The 26854-nt window shown below is 31.4% G+C and overlaps 1 protein-coding gene across 2 annotated transcripts in view; it reads right to left on the bottom strand.

The window, feature by feature from the left end:
• The window catches only part of LOC112694008 (zwei Ig domain protein zig-8-like), a 571990-nt gene that overhangs the window by 84478 nt on the left and 460658 nt on the right, over positions 1-26854 (bottom strand). Inside the window, exon 2 of one of the 2 annotated variants that reach the window (XM_025569326.1) lies at positions 19467-19553. The exons of the other annotated variant lie outside the window; for it this stretch is intronic. Coding sequence (XP_025425111.1) covers positions 19467-19482 — 16 coding nt within the window. The 5' untranslated portion in view covers positions 19483-19553. The remainder of the gene's footprint in view (positions 1-19466; positions 19554-26854) is intronic. 2 annotated transcript variants of the gene reach the window in all.

Below are 26854 nucleotides of genomic sequence, written 5' to 3'. Positions count from 1 at the left end.
TATTATTATTATTATTATTATTATTATTATTATTATTATTATTATTATTATTACATACATTTAATATATTGTAAAACGTGGATTTGAGTGGTTTGTAAATCAGAAGCAAAATCGTTTGTATAGGATTTTGATAGTTCCTTTTATTGTGTTTATTTTGAAATCTGTATGAAGGATGTTAATAGAAACATAGAATAGGACATCTGTTATTATACAGAGGGGCTTGAAAGTTAGTATTTTGTTTGAGTTTGATTTTTTTGGCTGCACCCCATGACTGAATCCCTTATATTCAAATAACTAACTACAAACATTTCTACTAACTACTTTAGATGCATTTTATTAGTGTTTGTAATAACATGACATACAACTATAATTATAGCGAGGTGACTTTGGTGGTTTTGATACAATTTCATAAAGTCTTAAACATAGAATTTGATATTTACCATGATAATTTATAATTAGATTTATTTATTTATGACAAATTGTATATTTAGTTACAATTAGTGTAACCTGTTTTATACCAGTAATAAAATCAACTATTGTATAGTCTAAATATTTAGAATGAAACCAAAGAGAGATTTAAATTTCCAATAGTTATCAAAAAAAAAAAAAATTCAGAGTTAGAAGATTATTGGATATCAATTGATTTTGTAAGTTTTTTTTTTGTTAATTTATAGTTAATTTTTTCCTCGGTAAATGTGTTCTTTAAAAAGAAAAAAGCGTTTATTTAATCAATTGATTATTGAAAATAATGTAATGTAATGTAAAAAATAATATATAAAAATAGATTATAGGATATCACTTGATTTTGTAAGTTTTTTTTTTTTTTTGTTGATTTATAGTTAAGTTTTTCCTCAGTAAATATGTTCTTTAAAAATAAAAAAGCGTTTATTTAATCAACGACATTGCTTACAGAACAAGTAAACAATTGTACCTGTATCACTATTATTATTTCTACTTCATGGTATGGTATCAAGAAGTCTTGAGAGTATTATGTAAGTTTTTAAATTTAATCGTTTTTGAAAATTACTCAAAATAACGTTGTTGACATTGAATATGTAATTTGTATAATTTACCGTTTGAATAATCAGCTATGAATATCTATGAAAAATATATAGCAATAATGCTTGAAGAGTGAACATGTAGACAGTAGATGAATTTAAACACGGTAGGAAAAATCTCATTTAAAATTGCTTTTTTTAGTTTGCTTTATATTAAACCGTATTCTCCGAACAGAAAAGTCCGAGAAAATTCATTACTTGGTCGAAAATTGAGAATAAACTCCCGGTTTGGTTTTCGGGCGTGGTTTTTTTTCTGTACTCAATTTTTCCACTATCCGATAAAGCACAAAACAAATATAACTACTTCACTTCCACGTCTCCCTACAAAACGGATTTATAAGGAAATTAGAATGATTCTATTAAACTATAGTGTTAATAACAATTAATGGTCTAGTGCTCTCATTACAGAATTCAAATCGATCTAATTTCCAAAGAGAAAACTTCCGTTTTCGTATACCTGACCTTTTTTTCGCCTTCTCATACACAATAATAGCCTAAGCCATAAATTATCGTTGACAATAGTAAGATCGGGACCATTCCTTCTTATTTTTATCACATCTACTTTAGGAGCTATGAAGATATAGAGTTTCTAGGGAATATAAATGTGTACTTTTAAAATTATATTGTCGGCATTTTGTTTGTTATATTGGAACCAGATAAAAAAAAAAAAAAAGAGGAAAAGAAAAAGAAAGAGGACGAAATCTACCGTAAAACTCTTCTTGTTTCACTGTTAAAGGTTGAATTCTAAACAACCCTGGCGTTTTATTTTTCCCACAGCGTCACATGAAAGTATTCGAATAAAGATGAAAAAAAAATGTTCCAATTCCTTCTCGCTTATCGTGAAAGTAGTTAAACATGCTACGTTGTATTTTCAGCCATGTTTTCTTACTTAATTGTCCCTTTTTTCCAATGCAGTATTAAAATGCAAATTGAGTGATTATTCAATAAATATACGTATTTTCGTTTTAGTCCAGTGATATTTATAATTATGAAAAAAACAGAGATTGAATTTCATGTAACAATAATGTAAAGGTTGTATACATTGTGTTATTAACTCATTATATCAGTATAAAAAATAAATAAAAATTGAAAAACTTTTTGTATATTATGGGTTTGTGATGTAGTTATCGATAGTTAATGCATTAATCATTTATTATTTATTTCTTTTTGTTCTAGTCGTGTATAGACTTTAAATACATTTTTATGACTAAAATGAAACCAAATGTAATAAAACCACATAGATTTATCATATTTTAATTTTTATTATTATTATTATTATTATCATCAAGTTTTTATTTTATTTTACATTGTAGTGGTAATAATTTCGCCCTAACGTATTGGGGTATAATGAATACTAAATATGCGTACACATACTTAAAGCTATATATATTATTCTATGTTTTTTAAAAACGTTCAGTTAAAATCATACATAATATACGTGTAATATGCATTGCATATCCGACGTCATCATTACATAATGCTTACATGTAAGAAATAGATCTCGAGCTTTAACCACCTAATCTCATAAATAAGGCCATTAAGGTCAATGACACTTCCTGACAATACTTCAAGACGTTTTGAATACAACTGGTGTACAGATCTACATCTTGACTTATAAGACATACTTGTACAGTGTAGAATACATTGAATTAATTGTGAAAGGTGATTTGACTGCTAGTCTCCTTCGAGGCATTTACAGTCTATTTTACGATTCTTTATATCATTTAATTATTTTATGTAATATAATAATTTTATATATAAATTGTATTGTATATTTTCAATGAATACGGACTTGGTTAAAAAAAAAAAAAAATATCTATGTGTAGAATAATGTGGTTTTTAACATCACGTTCTTGCCATTTTTAAGCTTAACTTATGTATTTATTCAAAATCTATGTTTTGACGTTTCACTAAATTTATTCGTATTCAGAATTTCTACATCAAAATGTATTTATCCTCCATTGTAATGTATTTTTTACTTTTTCTAAATGGCAAACATGCATTTTTAAAACCATATAAAGCAGATTAATCTTCCGGAAATGTCGGAAATCAAACATAGAATTTGGTAGTGAATTAGTTATTTTTATACCATATTAATTCTGTTTTGACTATCATAGTGTATGACATTCAAAAAATTTGTACTCAAAAATCTTCACTCATTTATACTCAAAACGCTTAACAATCACCAAAGAGTTATTTGAATTTTTATCGTCGAAATAATCAGAAAAATTAATTAGCTATGAAATATATTACCAATTAAGAAAAGTGAAAAACATAAGATATAACGACTACAATAAAATACAGTACCAGTATAGACTACGGTAAAGATATCCAAAAATTAAAATTTGAAGAAGTGTACGGTTTAAGGTAAAACTTGGAGCGAGCGTGCTTAAATGATCACCTTATTGTGCATGCATACGGTCGAGCGTGGGACTCGGCGTGGTACAGTACGGTTAAGTTGAGGGGGGAGAGGGCACTAGTGACGGCGATTTCAAGGAATAAATAAAGTATGTATAAACAAAAATATAAAGAATAACAAATACAACCTCAAAACATGGTCGTCGGTGGCGTAGTAAATACGTGTTGTACGTATGTATAGGTCGATGGAAAATTAGTATAAAACAAGCGACCGGTTTTTATTTTTCAATGTATTTTCTTTTCTTTTCTTTTTTTTTTGCTCGATGATGGGGGTAGGGGAAGAAAGAATGATAATGTATAAATAATGCACCGTAAAAAAATAAAAAAAAAATATATGAAAAAAAATGTCCTATGTAGACTACATATAGACTAGAGCGTAGGACACGACGAGACGGAAGATTATCGTTGGTTCAGTCGATGCGTAATACATGTCGTGTAATATGGTGAGGAATCAAATCTTCGACGTGCATCGTGTGTAATGCGGGAGTACAAAAAATCTCCAAGAATTCCTCTTATCGGAAAATAAATGAAAAATACCCATTACGATTTATATCGTGGATTAGCTTTTTATAAACATTTTACGGAATTAAAAGTTGGTTTTTCTCTCGACGTCGAATCTTGAGATCTTTTTTTTTTTTTCAATATGAGCAATGAAACCGTTTGATGTTTCATGCCAATGAACGGACTCCACCGATAACTTTTAAATGTTCAACATATTATTTAAAATAAATGTTCATACATTATATTTATTTTATATTTTATTCGTCACAGTTTTTATATTTAATTGTCTATGTCTATCATGTGCTTTATTTAAATATATTTTATAATACTATCCTATAGTTGTACAAAGAACTACGCTCGTATATTTTATAATAAACAAATTAATAGATACTCTATTCGAGTTATCAGGATAACCATCTGACCAAGGGTTCTCAACCTATTGAGGTATATGCCACCTCTCCTACTTTTTTATGATGTCACGCTCCTCCCCTCCACATAATAAGATCGAATAATGTTTAATATATATATATAATAAATTTTTTTTTAAATATTATATGAGTTTATTTACCAGGAAAAAATGTTATTATAATTTAAAATTATAAAAACGAATTATATATAGTTTTTAAAATATTAGATTCGAAATTTATTATTATTAAATAGATACAAATTGAGAGAGATGAAACTAGATAGTTTCAATTAATTATGACTTAATATCGTCTGAATTAAATATAAAAAATAATTAATTATAAATTAATCAATAATTATTATAAGTAATAAAAAATAATTTATAAATAACGTTTTCATATTTGGTTTTTTTTTAAAAATGTTTCAAGCCTTCCTAGAGAGGCGTGCCCCCAGTTTGAGAACTGCTGATCTAGACCAATGTTGTCTAACCTTTATACTAATGCAGCCCATAAATGTCCTTTGTTTTCGATAGATAACTCTCAAAAAAAAAAAAAAAAAACAGTATGTTTTAGAATAATAACATTAATAATCATTTTATTTTAAAGAGTTGTATCGTATACTTTAACGTAATACTGCTAAAACTAAAATCTGATAGTTATTTATAATTATATTTGGGTAACTAAGATATTGTTTTTGTTATTAATTTAAGAACTACGACCTATAAAAATTATTTTTTGACCCATTATTGGGTCACGATTCATAGTTTGGAAAATACTGATCTAGACATATCTACCAGACCATTTTAACTTTCATGATCTTTTAAAAAGTTTCGATTATTATTACATGTTACTTCTTTTCTGCCAAACTAATGTCTTGAAATTCAAGTTCATAAGTCATACCAAGTTAGGTTGAAATTGCTTAATCCTCAGTTAACCTGTATAAAATATGTCTATTATTTATTAATGTGTCCAATTTGGTTTATAAAATTATTATAGATTAAAAATTACTAATATTTCACAGCAAACGAAAAATATGAAAAGCTTTTTTATTGGCCATAGAATAAGTTATCGACATTGTGTAAATAATTGTTTCTGAACACTGAAAATTGGACACTATAACAAATTGATTATTATAAGGCAACATTGATTACAAATCGTGGACGTGTTTCGTTTAACATTAATATTTTTAACCAATTAAAATATAATATTCAAATATTGGCTGTTTGAATTACTTAAACAATCAGCGTGCAAACGATAAATAATTGCAAAATACATAGAAACTGCGTGCGAACAGCTATGGAATGAAATAGTATTACTATATTCAGGTTTAAATTTTAAAATTCGTCTCTTAAGTTTTTTTCCCTTTTGACAATGATTAAAATAAATAAACAAAACAAAACTCGTCTAGATTAAATAGGATTTCATCATAAAACACTTTTTCCGGTGGTTGGTCATCTCTTTTCTCAATATTTCATAAAACTCTTTATCGCGGTAAAAAGACAAAAACCGTACATAATTCCATATGTATGTTCAGACCTGACAGCCATTTTTTTATTTATTTTTTTATGTCATATACGAACTATATTACTGTTTCGAACTTAAACATTTCCAAACCCACCGTAGTCGCAATATCGGTGTCGTTGCAAAATCCTTCACACTGATATTGGATATTTTCGAACATTCATCGTGCTCATAATTGAACAGTCGTCTATTCGAAACTTCTGCCAGACTGATCGAAATAATTTCGTTAGAAAAAGGAAGGGCTTTCTGTTCTTGCGAACGCAAGTGCATATATTATTGCTCGTATAAATTCGATTTTTTAAGGAAGGTTTTCGGTGCGGATAGGAAAATATTTCTTAGGAGGCTCAAGTAGTTGTAAATGAAACACGGATTAGATTGAACAGCAAAAGCATTTCGACAGATCACAAATTGTATATTTGTGTCAGTTTTGGTTACCTGCATATTGGATGTACGTTTTTTCGTGGACTCGATCGTTTTGATATATAAAAAAAATTATCATTATAAAAAAATGTAGAGGCACCCGCCAGAGAGTACCGTACTCCACACGCAATGTGACGATTTTATAAAAAATCACCTTGTAATCTCACTCACGATTTTTTTGAAACTCCGCATATAATTTTATTTTCGACACTTTAACCCCGAATTATATATATAAATAAAAATATTAGATAGATACTATTATTTTCTCAAAAGTAATCTATCCGGGTTAGATTATTAAATTATTATTTAATTTAAATTAAAATAATTATTTAATTAAAATTAAAATTATTAAATCCAAGTTTTGAGGTTACTAATTTTTTAAATACATTTTATGCTCATAACAGATACAATGTACCTGGTACTTATGAATAAATATATGCAAATCGCATAATAAAAAATTGAAAATCTTAATTCAGATTATTATTGGGTATTTTACGATATTATAAATAGTAATCGTTATTATTGGTGAACTTGGAGATAATGGAGATAATCTTCGACTGCCGATAGATAAAATAAGTTTTTTTCAAACAATTGTATTTTAAAATGATAAATCTGATAACTGATAACTAGGGCTGGAATTTTGATGCAAAGGCATCTTTTTTTCTGATGCTTTGAAACGTTGATCTGTAAGCATAAAATGTGTTTTGGGTGATACTGATTATTTTTAAGTATTTTTTATTCTGAATTTTTATCAGTGATAACTATTGATAAAACATTATAAAGCATATAATAATTTTTACTTTTTAAAATAATAAATCTATACGAAAAAGAGTACATAGTAAAATTAATTTCTTTAATGCAAATTTTTGGTGCTTAAAATAGTTTTAAAATGTAAATTTTCGCTTCTCTTGTTATTTTGATAGGATTTACAAAATAATGGTATGTATGTGGTCCGTCTTGGCGTGTGTACATTTTTAGAGATCATATTAATAGAAACTATTAACTTTTTTTGAAAATTATACGGAAAACACATTTATGGATGGAGAAGATGTCAAGTTCAGACAAATGTATTTTACACGTACCGGTGCGGCGTTCAAAAATTATAAATAGCCAAAGCAGCGTATCGTGTGCGGGGAACATATTCTGTATGCTCGTCAAAGAGCACGACAAAACCTTGTTTTTTCAGGTCAACTTTGCTATAGAATAATGTGTGTATAATTAATGCTTCAGAAATTCATGTATATCATTTTCGTCGAATTCGCTGCCAGCCGTAGGATGTGTAATATTGATTGTGCTCGCTCACCGAGTAAAATCCGGGAATAGGGGGAAAAACTTCGTTTTAAACGTCGGGATCATCACAAATCTATTGGGTGGTTAAAAAAAAATAATAAATAAATAAAAAAATCGTATCCATAAAGAAAATGAAAGAACTGTTTGAAATGGTTTTTACAAAAATCAGGGCATGGATGTTGATGATTTTCCTCGTCACTTAGAATTTCTTAGACCGTACTTCTAATTTAACACGTTTTTCAATTACGACTTTTTTTTTTCAGTTTACGAATTTTATATATTCGTTTAAAAACTCTAATTTTTAATTAAAAAAAAATAATTAGTTATTCAAATACATAGCGTCAAGGGAATTTCCAACGGACTTAGTCCATGAAATAATTTTTATTTTTTTAAAGTATTTGCAAAGGTCTTTAGCGCAAAAACATGATTAGGTTCAAGTCATCCAAATAACTTCAATCAAATGTATTTTGTTAACATTTCCGTTACATTGACGGTCGTCTTGTGCTCCGTGAATGCAACTGTTTATATAATATTTAACCATGCGGTGGTCGTTGTGACGGTGCGAAAATTATTATATTGCTGTTGCAGCGGTGGGAAGATTTTTGTTGTTCGGAAGCGTATAAGTAACGTCTACGTTATATATTATCCACCGGTGACACGTAGAGTTCATTAATTTCGTCTTATCACTGTTTTGGGCCTGACAAGCAGCCGTACACTAGAACGGTGTGGTGTCTACATTGAATCGTAAACCTAATCGAAATGTGTGCATCGCTCGTCCTCGAGGGCGCTATATATAGCCCAGCCGACTTATTACATTTCTTCAGCGCTATGTTATTACGGTGAATGGATAGCTTGACAAACGCGTGTTGGATATAATTTATTGGACGTGACGCCATGACGGTGGTTGTGACAAGGAAAAAAAGTCAATGCGTGTCGGCATTTCCGCGTTCCATTGAATTAAAATACGGTTTGACGTTTAGAATATAAACGAATAGTAATTTTTTAGAACTGCTACCAAACAAGGTGCAAAATGTAAATTATAACAAAAACCAACGAAGGTATAAATTATGTTTGCAAAATAATCATTTTTTGTTGTGGCACTTTATTATTTTTGAATATTTAGTTTTTAGCAGTAAGATTAAAGGAAACATTAAAATATAAAAATTAATTTAAATAATATTCTCTTGCGAACAGTTAAACTGAACGCACGAGAAATATTATCTCTATCTCTTATGTTTAAATTAATCATCTTGTTTCCATGGGATTTCTTCGTGCTTTCTATCAATCAACTCAGTTTTTACTATACCATACTATACCTGGTCCTTAAGTTTACCAGCAGCCTACGAATTCATCTGCAAGGAAAAAAGTAATAACAAATATTTACTAATTACGGGCAGTACATGAGAAACATTCTATTATTTCCTTTCCAAGGCATTGCCTCGCGCGGTGACCTTTGCACCTGCGATTAATTTTGACAATCTGACTTCCAGATAGTTAAACATCATTAATATATAATGAAAAATCAAACTCTCAGTATTAATAACAATAATAATAAGAACAAAAACACACCCACTAAACAAACGTCTAATCAAAGTTCATCTCATTCTATTCCTATTTCCAATTATAAACAGAAAGTCGGTTCTGTCAATTCTTTAAAAATATCCCATAACACCCGAGCAGATCAAGTCACGTATTTAATTCTTCCGATATGGATTTAGATGACAATAGTGACGATAACTTCGAATATCCTAAAAAGTCATCTAAACGAAATCTGTCGTCGACAGATATTCCGGAAACCAAAAAGACTAAACCATTATTTATCACACACAACAGATTTTCTCCACTCTCAAACGACGTCACCGAAACGGCAACTTTTACAAATGATTATACTTCAAATGAAAATGTACCTCCTGTTGATTCCCAAGGCACTAAAATGAAACTTCCACCACCAATTTTTGTCCATGGTATATTAAATTTTATTGGTCTCCGCAATGAACTTATCAAACTGATTTGTGCAGATAAATTTATCTTTAAATTCTCAATAAACGATCTAAAAATACAAACATCCGACTCCAAACGTATCATAAAATAATTCACTTTCTAAGAGATAGTGAAGTTCAGTGTCATACTTATCAACCTCGTGAGGATAAGGCATTTCGAGTAGTAATTCGCAATCTCCACTCTTTCACACCAACTATCGAAATTGGAGTAGCAATCGAAGAAATTGGGTTCTCAGTCCAACAAGTTATAAAAGTTCTTCAAAAAACGACTAAGAACAAACTTCCAATTTTATTTGTTGACCTCGAGCTAGCCGAAATCAATAATGATATCTTTGAAATAACGTCACTACTGGATACAAAAATTAAAATCGATAAACCTCATAAATTTAGAGACGTTATCCAGTGCCTTAACTGCCAAGACTATGGTCGCTCTAAGAAATATTACCAATACCTTCCCAGATGTGTCCGCTGTGAAAGTAATCATCCGCCAACTGCGGCAAATAAAACGAATCACCTGCCTAATGCACACTCTGTGGAGGAGATCATCCAGAAAACTATAAGGGGTGCCGCATCTACAAGGAACAAGGATTCTGCAAGCCAACCGCAAACAATCATCTCACCCAAACCAACAACAATAAAAGTCGTACTAATAATATTAATATTAATAACTGTACAGTCATTCAGCAGAATCCTCCTGATTCAAACCCACCCCCTCAGGCTTATTTTCAGGTGGCATTGGGTCAAAATCCTGATACCAATTCAAGGTCTGATCATACTCTAGTTTTTCTTTTTTTGGTTTCTCTTCTCTATTCCCGGCCTAACAAAACGTATCTAACAAATGGTACAACGAACTCAATAATGTTTTGGAAGATAATAGACCAAAAAATAAACCTTAATATTAGCCTAAAGACTACAGACGAGATCGATGATGCAGGTCAAAATTTCACAGAATCCATCCAATCAGCCACTTGGAATTCAACCACTTTGTTATCTTAAAAATTATTTTTCGATTTCCACCCACATTTGTGAAATAATTACACTGAAACGTCGAGCTAGAGCCCGTTGGCAACGCTCTAGACTACCTTCAGATAAAAAAATATTTAATAATTTTGCTTCAACCCTCAAAAATATGCTTTAAAACTGAAAAACTATTCTTTCCATAACTGGGCCACCTCACTCTCAGTAAAATTGGCTCACTATGGAGGGCAACACGCAATTGCCTTAAACAAAAAAACACACAATCTCCATTAAAAAATGACATTGGTTATTGGTATAAGACCGATAATGAGCAAGCCGACACCTTTTGCTCACACCTCTCTACAGTCTTCCAACTACACAGTGACATTGGCAACAACATTCTTGAAAAAGATATTGAAACTCTCTCTCTTCTGCTCTACCATTTTATCTCGCCCCCAAACCGTTGTCTTCAGGTGAAATTCTTTACCTGTTAATGAATTATTGAATTTTTTTTTTTTTAAATAATAAATCATTTCTTTTTAGAAAATCGCCGGGATTTAATCTTGTAACTGCTGAGGTTGCCCGACAACTAACAAAAAAAGCTCTAATTCACCTTACCCATATTCTTAATTCGATATTATTAAGCTGAAACGGCTACATCCTTTTACAAGCGTTTCGGCTTTCGCCTCGCAAATCATCCGAATCCGTTTATCCTTTTACTCAACTCAATAAATATTCCTGGAAGCCCACCGAGAAGGTTAAAGCGGCACTGGTGTCGTGACTTATCTCCGTAAAAAATCAGCTAAAAATAAATAAATAAATAAATAAGTTTCAAAGAGTCGTTTTAAGAGAACAAATATACTACCTTTGGAGTTTGATGTTTTTTCCTACAAAATTCATTCAATTATTCCACTGAAAAGATGACCAATGAATCTATTCCTAATCAAACGACCATTATTTAAAATACGATTTATTTTTATGCAGTAATTGTCAAACAGATGTTGTGGCCCACGTGTATTTGACTAAAGTAATAACATGTCATTGATATTAAGTCGTGTACGTATAAATTAGTCGTCTCTCACATTTTTCTTTTATATAGTAATCACAGGAGAAAAATAGATAAAGACTAATATGTTCATATATTTTAAGGGTTTAGTGCCGGGGAAAACAAATTGTACCTAACATTCCCGGTAATACTTCACGTGTGTTCAAATTTAATCATGTTCAATAGCTTCGTGTTTTATGGTTGTTTGGTATTTTATTTATATTATATATTCTGAGAATAGTATTGGAAACCGGATTTATATACTTAATATTGTCCTATTTATTAGAGGTGATAAATCTCTATGAACGAAAAAACTTATTAAAGTAAAATTTGTAAATTGTAAATAGGAACCGTTGCCGTAATCGTCTTAAATTATTATGTACACGTTTCTATTGAACTATATTTTCATTGAATTCATCTGAACTTATAATGGCTACGGTGAACGCACGATATAGTTGTGTGATCATTTTCAGTCAAAGTTTGTAACGGAGTACGCGCTCAGACGAAAATGGCCTTTTTCAGAGCCACCAAGAACATCATTGTAACGATGTAAAACGGTACGATGGCAACTACTTATTAGCGGAAGAATAGTGTCGTTTTACATCGCCGAATGGATAAATAAAAATTCAACCAATGAGAATGGAGTGTCGATGTCTAATTGGGCATATATACCGGTCACTTTTCGGAGCATCGACATTCCATTCTACCATTCACAACGATCAAAATCCAAAATATAAAAAGAATAAAAGTTCCAAACGGCAATTACGACGAAGACAACGATTGCGGTTATTACGACGACTGCAGTAATTACTGGGACGACGGCTGTGTCGAATACGACAAAGGCAATGCGGCGTTCACGGCAATCTCGAATACGGCGATTGCAACCGTGTCCGTGAAAAACGACCACGAATCCGGTTTCAGCGACATTTACACATGGGGCTCCGCGATTCGTCGAAACTAAAAATGGACCTTTTCAGGGCCAATATCTATACAAACCTCTCCGGCGCGCTTACACAAGTGTCCGTAAAGTGATCACGGTCGATACGCTCGCTTGCTTAAGTCTGCTGTCGACCGTGTATCTAATTCTCTATTGCACCTGCTCAGGTCCGGTACCGCCCGCCGTGGCCACGGCCGCTTATTGGAGCCAACCGCGCGGCCCGGAATAATTTTATTAAATCAGTTGTATTATTTTTATATAATGTTAAATAAATAACTTGATATTTATTTCGTGTACATTTGTATAATGATCCGGGTGTCGGTATCCCCGGCACACCGTTTCAAGTTCTTCGTACAGTTATTAAAACAGTATTTTCCATAAAGCTCGACCACGAGGGCAGCAATGACTGAACTGTTAAATATTTTTATATATACATACAGATGTATATGAGGTGGTCCGTTACACATACCAAAAGAATATTGAAACTTAAGCGGTTTTTGCCTCGTTCTGCATGTTTAAAATAATATTATAATAATAATTGCATTCATCACTAAGGTTGGAAAGCCCGCGTGTAGGATGTTTTAAAACTATTATTAATTTGATGAATTTTATTTACCGGAATATATTATATTATAATGTTGTGAACAGACGCGCTGCGCTGGTAGAAAGAAATACAAATTAAAACTAAAACCACCGTCCAAACTTAAGTCACGCGTACTATAGTCCTTTTCGATTTTAAGATAGTCACCTTACGTCCAAACGTGCAAACAAATTAATTCATTTTTCGGGACTCTATGGCCTCTGGCGCCATACTCAGAGAGCCTACTCAGGGAAATATCATCGTTTTAAGCTGTTTATGTCTAAAGTATTGTGAAAGAAAAATCAAAAATAGTAGGATTATCGAATTTGAAATATAATGACATATAAGAAAATATCATATATCAAACACTTACGGAAAGAAATTTATAAACTTATATCTCTTATTACTTAAGTTCATTTTACTATTAATTATATTGTAATCACTCTAATATTTAATATGTATTTTGTAATTTTGATGGAACTTTTAACATATGATATTTTATAGAATATGATGACTGATAACAAGTAACGAGAGTTTATCGATTTCGGTATGTTTATTAATTGTAGTTATATTCGAAGTAAATTCAATTAAACTATTCGATCATAATAAATACACTTAAATAATTGTAATATTTAGAATTATTTTGAATAGTTGTCTAGTTTTCAACTTAAACTTGATAAACGAAATTCAAGGGTTGTGTCACTCCGGTTGTTAAATAAATGTGTAAGTTTAATGCTTTTACCTTCGTTTGTCACTCGCTAAGAGAGAGTCTTTCACCTAAAAACGATAAAAATATAAGAGTGGAAGTGGTGACAATGCGTACGTGAACCGACTTAGGGGAATCGAATCTCTCTTACCGTCCTCGATTGCTCTTTGAATTCGCAATGGTCACACAAGGTTCGACGGGTATACCTCTTACCGAACGTAGGTCTCAAAACTACACTGCACTATTATTACTGTTTTCCCAAAGAATACCCATGAGGGCAAAAATAAAGGTTTAGTGAGAGGGGGTGAGAGAGACTGAAAGAGAGAGAATAAGAATAAAATGTTGAGAGCGATATAGCTAAGAAGAAAGAGAAATTTTGGTGGGTTATGGAGAAGAGGAGGGAACGGGCTAGAGTGGTAATAAGAAATTGCGTACAATTTGTACCGGTATAGAAGTGCGACGTCGTTGGGCGTGGCGGTGGTGGCGGAGAAAATGCTCGTGTCTGTCCGTAAAAATTGCCGGTATCCGAAGACGTCTATCCGGCTATCAATCGGATGGTAGGAGATATTTCAGACGTCGGTTAGACCTCTTGTACCGCCCATCATTCCTTACTGCCATCTTACCCCTCTCGTCTTCATCTAATCTCCCCCAGCGACCCTTTGCGCGTACACTCGACAGCCCCTAACCACGTCCCCCTTCACGTCCCTTGTACAACACGACGGCCGGCTCATCAATCAACCGGTGAGACACAACATCTACCCCGCTCGCCGACACACTGGCAAATCCCGCGCGCGTTTGCTCCTTCCAAAAACTCATCAATTTTATTTCTTTCGTCTTTAATTTTTCGGGTTTACCGTCGCGCCCCAGGCTCGACTGGTCTTGCACCGCGACCACCATTCCACTGCCGTACGTTTCTTATTTTCTATTTTCTTACAAACGGGTTTTTTTTCGTCGTCTCAACTCTCTCAACCCATTCCACTTTCAGCTATGGTCTATGGTATTTTTCTATCGCTGCCACCGTCGCTGAGACATTTCTTAAACCTATTTTGTACGCAACAGCACTATACAAGCATACGTTCTCTGGATCGTAGATGGTCGGTTTGGTAAGGTATATTAGAGTTCTGAAAACTAATTGTAACATCGTTATTAATACCTCAGATGTGCCTACATGCTTCAATCCAGACTACCTTTTTTGGAGGCGCCTGTAGAAATATTTATGAGAGTGAATGGAGATAGAGCAGGATCAGCAGTTCTCCACTACTTTGAGAAATACCTTAAATATCTTAGAAAATTTTAATTTGTCGTGATTGGCCCGGACTCTGATTATATCATAATTATTTAAAATATGCTTGTAAATCCTCCCGGTCGATCGAAACCCCATGGCATAGTATTATACATTAATTTCGTCTAATTTTGTTACGTTTCAGCTCTCTGCACATTTAGCAATATCGGAATGATGGTTGCGGAAATGACATACATAAATGATTTATCAATCAATGTTATAACAATACATCGATGTTATGTTGTTTTTGTAAGCACGAGGACATTATTGTTTTATCGCCCTCCATCCACCGGATCCTCTTTGCCCTCACTCAATCACGCCGTAGTGAATTGAAATAAATGAAATGACACCAACAACAAATATTCGGGACATAATTATTATATACACCAGTGAGTTTTCGTTTTTAATCCCCATACACGAATGAAAACAATAAAATATGTCCATCTATTGAGTACGTGAAACATTTGGTTTTTGCCATTGTTCCTAAACGTGTGAAAAAAAAATATTGATATAAAATCATGTAAATTATTTCTGATACATTGCTTTTGATTTTTAACCATCATTCTCAACATTTTAAAATTTTAAAATCAATGTATTTTATAAAATAAAAAAAATACAGTGTACATTTGTAGCTATGTGGTGATATTATAGGAAAATTAATATAATCTAAAATGAAAATATCGTATAAGTTTTTAAGTTTTCAACGATGATAATTTATCACTCGTATAATAAGCAATATTTTCTAGTTAGTAAATTAATTTTTTTTATATTCAATATAAGAATTTTAACACTCACGGAATTGCGATACTTATAATATATTATTTTCTTCAGACCATTTAATATATAAGATTGGAAAATGTTATTCATATAAGTTTGCGAAGAAATTTTAGAGCATTAAATATGAAACAAAAAGTAATAAAAATCCTATACAAAAGTTAATCAAAAAAAAAAAAAAACTCTTGTACGCTGAAAATTTGTTTAGGTAAATTCTCTTAGAATTTCTGAAATTAGAGAATTTTTATTTATGTTTAGCCCGGAGTTCCTATGGAGAAATAAAAACAAACTTTGAAAATTTAAATATAACTTTCAATTTTCAAATATAAACACCATTGATATAAATGAGACTTAGATTTTCCCGGAGGAATATTATTTTTAACAAGATTGAATATACAAAATATAAGTATTATAACTGTCTATGTTTCTTTCGAGTTTAAGACGTTTCAAAATTAATCAATGTATGTTGAATTGTATGTATCATTTTCACATTTGTAAATCGCAAGATTATAGAGTGGTGGTAGTGAGATTATGTGTTGGACGTTAAATTTATAAATTAAAATATATATATATATATGAGGTCATTTGATTTATTGTAAAAAAAAAAAAAAAAATATCGTAAAGAGCACTAAAACTAGTTAATTTATAGTTAAAATTTATTTTTATTCATAGAATTAATTTATAATTTTTCTATGATTATATATAGAGGTCGTCACCATAATTTAACTTGAAGACCGAATAAAAATATCTAGTAATAATTTTAAGGAAATAACATGAAAACCATGTAGTTATCATGTAGTTGGTGGAAATTTTTAATTTTCAAGTGTTTATGAAACTATTTGTTTTCACGTCATCTTACTAAAATATTTAGGTGAACTTAAGTTTTCACATAAATATTATTCTAATCTTGGTGTTTTTTGTCATTTATTTTTCTAGTTGAATCCCCAACGGTCTGTGCCCGTATAATAGCCATCGACAGCATCGTGGTAATTTTATATTAAAATCGTCCACAGACCAGGCCAGTGTTGGGAATAGATAATGTAAAATTTATCTAGATAGAGATGAATGATAATTTCATTTTTATCTAAAAAAAAAAAAAGATATTTTCAAACAATGTTATTTTTTAGTCAATATTTCATATTCTAATATCTATGAAGACTCAATTATAATCATTATTATCAATAGGTACCTAGGTGTTGGGTATACAATTCAATTTTGAATTTGGCGTGGTTGTATGCGATACGCGTATGTCGCAAGGTTGTCACCCTGCTGTTCCATTGCCGAAAACTGAGCGAGCAAACTCTATACTCCGGGGAGGGGACGCTACCGTATCGGTTAAGCCGACAGTCTCCGACACAGGCCGCTATTGTTTTTTTTTTTTTTTTTGTTCGTTCGTTTTTGTCAGTCGTCTAGGCAACTGGCCGTGAGAGTCGCATGCCCTTTTTTATCGTCACGAACCGGTGCGCCGTCATCATTAACACACCATCCATACGTTTATGTACACCTGAACCTCACTGCTCCTAAACACTCGCTCGTTTGTATACGCAGTGCGATTGTGCCGTGTTTCACACGTGTTCGTCCGTCGTTTTCGCCCATCGAATCCATCGGCTCCTTCGTTGGACGTCGCGTTTACACCGCGTCACCACCGAAGTATTGGTGCGTTCTTTTTTTGTGATCATATCATTGTGACCGTTTCTCGTCAGCTCGCCTAGCTGCGCAGTACGAGCCAGTCAACCACGTGACAGCGGGCGTCCATACGCGTCGGTCCGCCCCATTACGCGACCGTAATCGCCTTTCGAATCCCAACTCCGATATTAAAATCTTCAACCTTGCCGTTTCATTACATGGTAAATCCACTGGGTGTTGACCTGTCGCCGAAGTCACCCTAGTCGACCTTTTAGTGAATCGTCGCAATCCGGTTCAACCCACCCGCCCGTAGATTGTCGTTCCGGTTCAATCATATCAGCCCGGTCTTATCATCTTTTATCAACCCGGTATCATGTCGTACACAGTAAACTGTTTATTGTTTATTTTGCTCGTAACACGCGAAACATTATTATTATTATCATGTACTAACTAACCATAGCTGTTAAATCCTAATTATTGCAGAACCTTATAATAAACAGTCTGTACCTTTTATTTCATCAAACCTTGTTGTCAATAGTACCTCATCCTAACGCATACACTCAAATACCTGAATCTATCTTAATTATACAGTTCTCTCTCTCTCCTTCCTACAAAGTCACTAACAGGTACGACGTAAGTAATCACACGCCTGACGCGTATCGCCTACACCGCCTTCAGTGCGGATACACATACACACACATACGCGTTATCCGGCTAATTGTGCAGCCGCATCGCACAACTAGGTGTTTAATTTTTATTGTAGTAATGTAGTGTACCATTAAGCAGTATTTATATATAATGTACAATTTAATGATAGTTAATCATTAAAATATTATACAAAAAAAAAAAAAGGAAAATTGCTCTGTACGTATCAGGATGAATACAAAATACATAAAAAATCATTTTAAGTTAACACTATTGTTTTCCATATAATATTAATTTGATGATTTTCATTGTTCTATAAGTAGTTACGACTTTACGGGTTCCAAGAGTGAAGTAATGATTATTCAGTGTATGAGTTACATGTGTATACTAAAATCAAATACCTACTATACTTGGAACTTCCATGGAAAAATAAAAAATTAAGTTTAATAATACCAAAAATATTTTTCCGACATGAAAATACAAACAAAATGTCATACCAAGAAATAATAATTACTCATTTATAATACACCAATTATAATAATGAATACAAAATCTATATGTATAAAATAAAGTCGGGTTAGTTACAGAATTTATAATTCAAGAACGGCTGGACCGATTTTGATGATCTCTGATTTGTTAGATTCAAGAATAAAAATAACTCTAATCCTGGCAAAAATACAGAAAATTATCTAGATAAGTAAAAATTTTATCTTAGATAAGTAATTAGATAACTTAACGTTATTCATCTAGATAATATAAAAGATAACAAAAAAATCTATCTAGATAAGTTCCAACACTGGACTGGGCACGTCGTCCCGAACTAACCGTGATAATACGAAGTGCGCATGAATGCCATTAAGGTGCAAAGAACTCAACTGAACTTTTAATTCATGTATTTTACGAAAATAGGACGTTGTTGCCTCCAAAAGATTTGTGTGATCTGTTTTTCCGGTGTCGATTATTATCATTACAATCATATCGTTGTAATAAAAACATTCATCTCCGTTGCATAAAATATATGAGGAACTGGTACCACGAATAGGACTCACAGTTATTTAGAATTTTTGTAATGTCGAAATAAAATTAGAAAAAAAAAATCATATTCTAGTTCATGTCGAGTAATCTTCTTTCGAGAAGATTGCTTTACATCGACACACGTCACCAGGGCGAATGTATATTTAATAGTAGACTGGTACATACCTATGTACGTTTTAAAGCTACTTTGTAGACCCCAGTTACCGTGAAGATGACAGCAAATCGTCGACCACAACGTTGGTTTCGCGCGAGTAATGTAGTATTTACCTGCGGGTTGGAACATGGATCAAACCGCTCGAACTGCTCGTAGTACAGGTATGTACCGTCACGGATCCGATTTAAGAATATGCTTACCTGAAAACAAACAAAAAATAATGTATAATTACAATCCAAGAGATTATATTTCGTGTATTATTATGCACAAAAATATTGTCTCCGTTTGACTTAGTGCCACAGTGTTTTTCACCGTAACACGTATTGTGCATGTATCACCATTTAAAATCTGATGGTAACGAACAAACATTTAGGGATCAGTAGTTATTTCTTATTTTATTGTATTTTTATTTTCTCCCTTTTTCTTCAACGAGAATAAATAAGATTTAATTTCATCTGCGTCCACTACTCGTATTCATCCGTATGGACTAAAGGTTTCTAAAACTTTTACGGTTCTACTCATTTATGAAATTGTTTTAAATTCTGACATTCCAAGATAGTTAATGACTGGTTTTTGTTTTTCTCTTTTGCATTTATGTTTTATTTTATCATAAAACTAAATTTGGAGATATCAATGAAAAGTAATGAATCTATAATTTAGAAGAAATTATAGAATTGTCTGCATCTTTCACTCATATGTTATGGTATCGAATATCAAATATTTTATGAATAAAATAAAAAAATAAAAAAATTATATAACTTCAAATTTTTCTTACGATCAACCGAGAGTAAAAACTTATCAACTAACGTATTTGTGAATGGAAAAAAAAATAAAACGCAATATTTATTTTGCTAATGATTATTCCAGTGTTGTAATGATAGGGAAAAAAGAACATTCCAATAGTGAAAAAAGATAAATTCTAGAAGATTCGCAATCAATAATGTGTGTATTATAGTACAAAATGAATAAACTATATTAAAAATTGTTCGTTCTATCAAAAATAATGATAGTAGAACAGCATTGAGCTTAGAAAAATAAATATAATAAAATATCCAAGTAAGATGCTTTAGAACTTCAAGGTTCTTTCCAGAAAAGTTTGACGGTTACATTTTTAGCAAGATAATGTTAAAAAAAAATATTTTATTCAAGATTTAAGGGCATGTTGTAAAACGGAACGTAAATTGCAATTAAATCAAACGTTGTATAAATGTATACATTTATAGTTATATGCTTGATTATATTGTTCACGCAGTTTTTATATCAATGTAGTCGGGTATACATTAGATTTAAGATAACAATTAGTTATGGTAATTTCGATCGTAGTCATTTTTGGAGGAAAATTTAGATAAACAGTAGAAAAAGAAGTTTAGATGAAAATAGAATCCAACTTTTTTGATTACATTTTTTTTTTTTAGAAAAAAGGGAGGAAAACGGTATCTTTTTTTGATCAAAACTCACCCCCCTGTAATTTCATAGTTAATCTAGGCGATAAATTAAGATGAGAATTTTCTATCTTGAATAAAATGCTGTAAATTTTCAATTATTTTAATAGTATCACTCATGTTTGAAAACGACGATCGGGTGTGTTCGGTTATCGATAGTTATGTTCGTCAGTTATTTGCTGGTTCACATTTTTGGCTTTGTATACCGATCAGTATTATATAATAATGACATATACGTATAATTCTGCGTCAATGCGGTGAATGTTAACGCGTGGGTGGCTAAAAGAATATTGCCAGAAAAATATTTATCCTTAAAAGTTCAAAAGCCAGGCAAAGTCGTTTAGAAGTCCATACTGTGCACAATTAAAGAACGAGATCGATGACATTAAAATGTATTGATAAATATAAATACTTTGCCGGTAAAACTCGCTTTGTGCAAAAGTAGTAACAACTTTTTTATACTAATAAAATGATTAAATAAAAGACAGCGTACGTAAAAAAGAGTATTTACTAAAAATTCTACTAAGAAATCAGATTCGATATCAAGTAATTGTACCAACACAACTGTTACTTCAAGAAAATTGCTAATATTATTACAATTAATTCTATGAAATATTCTTCGTCGGCGTAGTTTAATATATTATATTTATATTAAATAACTGAACAATGTTAACGAGTTTAAAATATGAAGTAAGTTTGATTTTAACTTGTTTACTTGTTAACTTGTTTTTATTAATTCAACTTATTTGTATCTGGGTAAGTTCAAAAGTAAGCTTGTATTTTTTCCAATTGCATTAATTAAATTAATTTTAAATTTCAATTACCGTGGTTATATTTGTTTATTTAACGTAAGATTACTTTTGTGCACTAATTTGTTTTGAGACAAAAGTAAATTTAACGTAGATTCTTTCGGGTTTTAGAAAGAAGTATGTTTCATTAATAATTTAATTTTGACTTAACTTAGTATAGTATAGTAAATACCAGGTCAAACAATAAATTAAATTAGAAAAAAAATATGAACTTTCACAATTGAAAAATTTCATTAACCTGGTGAAATTCTCGCAATGGGGTTAACGCGTCGATAACTGTCTAGTATACACGTTGCAGGAATGCGTGAGTTCTAAAAATATAATTTCTCATTTGTATTCCTTTTACTTTTCATTTTTAGAAAACTTTACGTGTTATAACCGAATCGTGCGTGTCATAATTTTTTATCAAAATTGTCCGTGTATAATTTCGATGCAAATTGTTTGCTCTAGAAATGAGATGGATAAATCAATAACGCTAGTTTTTAAAATAATATTACACTTGCGGGTGAAGTATAACTATATATTTGTGTGAATTGTTATTAGATTTTCGATATGTCATTAAAGATGCAACCTGCAACATCCATTATGTGGTCGAAAACCGCACAAACAATCAGCGATTCATAGTAACATATTGAAAAGAATTATTTTTTCACGAAGCGTCCGTGCGTTTGTTAAACGCGTTTGACGAATTCAAATTTTTAAATTAAAACGTGCACGTTATTTCTGACGGGACGTATATGCCTCAAATATAATAATAAATTATGTGTCTGTGTGAAACAATTGGACCATAAAATTGGATTTTCATTCAATGTAAAAATGTGATATCTCATGACTGTACAACACTTGTGTATTTCCTGTAGCATTACATGCGTATAAATATAAAGAACATTAAATAAAGTTCAAGGATAATGATTTTTGCAGGAAATTTTATTTTTAAAGGATTTCGATTTTTTATTTAACATTTTCACAGCAGGTCTGTTGATCTTGTGACCGGAAAATCCTTTACGGGGTGGTTTTAAGTTATACATAAAGTAATTCATATCGTACGTGTCATCTCGTATATTATATAAAATATTGTAAAATCAACACAAGTGATGCTTGGTTTAATTTTTGATTTTTCTGCTGTTTTTATCATTCGAAAGAAATCGTAAAAATATATTGAAAAAATATAGCGTAGTTAACAGAGTTGAGTAGTTCCTATAAAATACGAGTATAACTCAAGAGATTTCCAACTTTGATTGATTGTCTATATATTTTAGTGACTTATTGAAAGGCTCACGATAATAATATAATAACATATACCTAAATTATTGGTGGTATACAATCATTAATTATATTTTTTAAATTTAACTATAAGACAATTTTCTTGAGATTTGATCGAGGCTCGTAGTTCGGGCACCCTTACGGTTCATACTAGTATTGTTAAATTTATAGTGTAATTATATGCCGAAGCAAGTGAAGCGAGACGTGTGTTTGATTATACGCCGAAGTGGGTGAGCAGAAATTTAACACAGGTCACATTTTGTTCTTACGCATCATATAAGCATTTTGGTTGGAAAATAAAGAGAATTTGTTATTTAAACAGTTCTTGTAAAATAATTTGTCACTCGGTGAACGGTATAGTATTTTTCATTTCAATTTTTTTAATACGTTTAGTAATATCACCATTACGTATAGTTGTAGTTTACGTTGTCACGCATGCCGTAATGCGTGATATCAATAGTTGAATTAAACAACGAGTTTAGTACAGGACGATAAGTGCCGGTGAATATCGATTAATTTATGTATAAGCTGTTCGATATTGTTTGTCTGACATTTTGTGACGTCCGGTTACGTTTTATCATACGTTCTCTTAGTGCTGATTTTTACTTTATTAATCGATTTCCTATTATAATTTAATTATTATTAAAATCGTTATGTTAAGTAGATTTGAATATGATCGCGATCTATAGAAACTTCCAATTTTTGTTTGCACGCGTCACACGTGAGTGAACGGCGTGCACTTTCGATAGAATCCAAAATAATTCTTTGCTTTTTGAGGTTTTACAAAATACTTATCAGAAAACATAACCATCGATCAACACAGGGTTTTATCATCAACAACTCAAAAACCATAAATTAATATTATTCTTTCTTAATGATTTAATTATTACATGCTGTATTTATAAGCTGTACATTGTTTTTTTTTTCTTTTTTTATTTTAATGACGTTAAAAATTCTTTACTATGAAAAATAATTCCGGTTTTACGGAAACGTACGAATCACATGAATCAGTGGCGTAGGTAAGGGGGAGGATTAGGGGTTCAAACCCCCCATTTGAAAATTCTATATAAAAATATAAATAATATAAATATAAATATATATTAATATATATCTCTAATATAAAAATAATTTTTTTAATGTACCCATATTTGTTTTTTTTTCTATTACAATAATGATTTCAATTTAACCCTCCCCCCCATTAATAATCTATACCAACACCCCTTCATGATATTATTGATAACAATTGAGTTAAGATAATTCGATTAATTTTGTATACTTTTTCTTTTATATCAATGTACGGCTATTCGGTTTAATAATCAACAAATCTACGGAGATTTAGAGACGCTTACAGTCACATGACCGATAATGCAATGTATTTGTAGTCGTTCGATTACAGTATACTCCTATGGGCAAAAGTATTCGCAGAATTGGTCGGACGAAATCTTAAAATTTTTGAACAATTTTAGATTACTACATGACTTTTGAAAACCGAATACTTTGTAACGGATTCTTTAGCTACTTGGTTCGCCGAAAATACGTTTATGAAATAGCTTTATAATGTACTTGCATATATTGTTATCAAGTACAGATGGGTTCAAAAAATTGATCGAAGCTGGAGAAAAAGTTGTCGATGTAGTTTCGTGTTTACTTTACGAGGGAGTGTAAATTAAAACGCTGCGACGTACAATAATATCATTATAAAAAAACATTATACAAATTATTAATACGTCCACACATTCGCGTGTATAGTATTTTTTATATACATATATCCGACGTGTACAATGCGCTCGTATTGATATTTTATTCAAAATGCACAGGTCCTGTTGCGAAGTTTACAAAACATGCACGTTGATAAATTATACGACGTGTTTATGTTTGCATATTTAATAATATTACGCACCCCGAAAGCGCGTTGTGTCGTCGTCGTCGAAGGCGATTATTCATTTGGCAATTGTTGTACACATATATACTGCGAGGAAACGTGAATAATAAAAATACACGTCCATCATTTGAACTGGTCGGGAACGATACGTGGCCGTAAGGTGTGATTTTCTTCTGGAGATTTTTCGAGATTATATATATATATGTTCAGTAGGCAATCGCAATGATCGTTCCGGCGGCGATTGGGGACAATGGATTCGATTTCCAAATGTCGTATAATACGACTATAACTATTGGATACCCATACGGCTCCATTAGCCGTGTATTTGGTCGGTTGTATGCTTGTACGCGAGTGTTCCCAAAATAGTAATAATTTCACGGCTAAACCGTTAAATCGACGTATACACCACAAAAGACGCAAGAGATCAGAAACCCAATATTAAATAATTTCACGTCAAAATGAGTTTCGTTCTATCCAATTTCTGTTTCTAACCCGAGATTAGAACGTGTGTAATACAAAAACGGAACACTCCAATTATTTGTCTAGTCGACCCGAGCACTACTATGCGTCGTCGTGATAATATAATATCCGCTGGCACCACTCATATAATTTCCCATCGATGATAGAGCGATGCGTTTCATACCGACTTCGTAACGGGTTATTTATTTATTTTTTTGTTTTTGTTTTTCTACTTTGTTGAATCGAACGAAATTCGTTTAGCGTCTTTCTTAATATATCGTACACGAGTGTCATATTGTTAGTATGAAATGTTATTTTTTTATTTTTTTGTACTAGTGGTCAAAAATACTACGCACTTGATCATTGTTTATTCAAAATGAGTATTTATTATAGTTTATAAGCAACTTATTCTGTTCCGAAATCATTGTTACGTTATTCAATTTGAAAAAACAAAGTATATTGAAAATAATTCAACCCATACACATTTCAGCGAACGAGTGAATTTTCTATATACATTATATTTATTTAGTCTGTGATTTTCAAAGTGCATGTAACATTGGCTGGGTATTTCTATTATTTGTGGAAAGGAGAAGGGGGTGATTGTAAATATTTTAGTGAGATTCTTAATGCAAAAAATCATAAAATATCAATTGAAAAATAAAAAAATTTAAAATGTAGAACTTAAAAATCTAAATATAAATTAAATCCAATAACAAAATAGGCTGAAAGTAAATAATACCAGTATAATTGTGAGTAGTAAAACTATTCAGTGTTGGTTGACTCCATTAATTGAGAGTTTTTGTCCATTCGATACTAAAGACTTTTATGTTTCTATCTTTTGAAACGCCACAAAGAGAGTCATGGAGAATCGTGAATACGTATTGGTTAGAGAACAATAAAATATTTAACAGTAAGCAATTGATATCGTTCAAAACAGAGCCGTTCGTAGTGATGACTTTATTTTACAATTAAGCGAATAAAACGCGAATGAATAAAAAGTTCTTAATTGTGTTTCCATTGTTAAATGTGACTGACTGAATTTCAACGAATTATGGAATGTGGTAACAAATAATTTGAACGCAAACAAATCGCTATAGGTCACCTCTCATGGAATGATTATAATAGTAACAATAATTATGTGTTTCTCGTTCGTAACAATAATTATTAACCGTTCAATATTATTGATAAACAATCTTTTATAATTAATTGTTGAGATTTTTACACGTAACGTAACGAATACATATAATGAAATTGCACCACACTATTTACCGAACTATGGAAATTCTAAGGTTAGTGTGAGGGGCAATTATGATGAATCAGTTCAGTCGAACGGAAAAAATCTTAGAATTACTGCGATTTACATATAGATAGATCTAAGCAAAAAAGCACGTGGTTTTTGTATGTTTATTCTGTGATCGAATATAATATCGCATATCTATAGTTAAAATTAAATTCAATGGTTTACTGCAACGAAATTCCAACACGAATAAATATTTTCCCGTGCTGGCTTGTCTTCGAATAAGACTATAGAAAATGGTTCAAATCATTACAAATTCCTATCATATTATATTTATCCCTAATACATATCGCAATGATGTATTTATTTTTAACTCCCTTATTTTTTTTTTTTTTTGTAACCACGTGTT

This window comes from Sipha flava, unplaced genomic scaffold (genome assembly GCF_003268045.1).
Source record: "Sipha flava isolate LNK unplaced genomic scaffold, YSA_version1 121_pilon_pilon, whole genome shotgun sequence".
Lineage (NCBI taxonomy): Eukaryota > Metazoa > Arthropoda > Insecta > Hemiptera > Aphididae > Sipha > Sipha flava.
The sequence above is the reverse complement of the archived record's forward strand: the minus strand, read 5'-3'. Positions and strand labels throughout refer to the sequence as shown.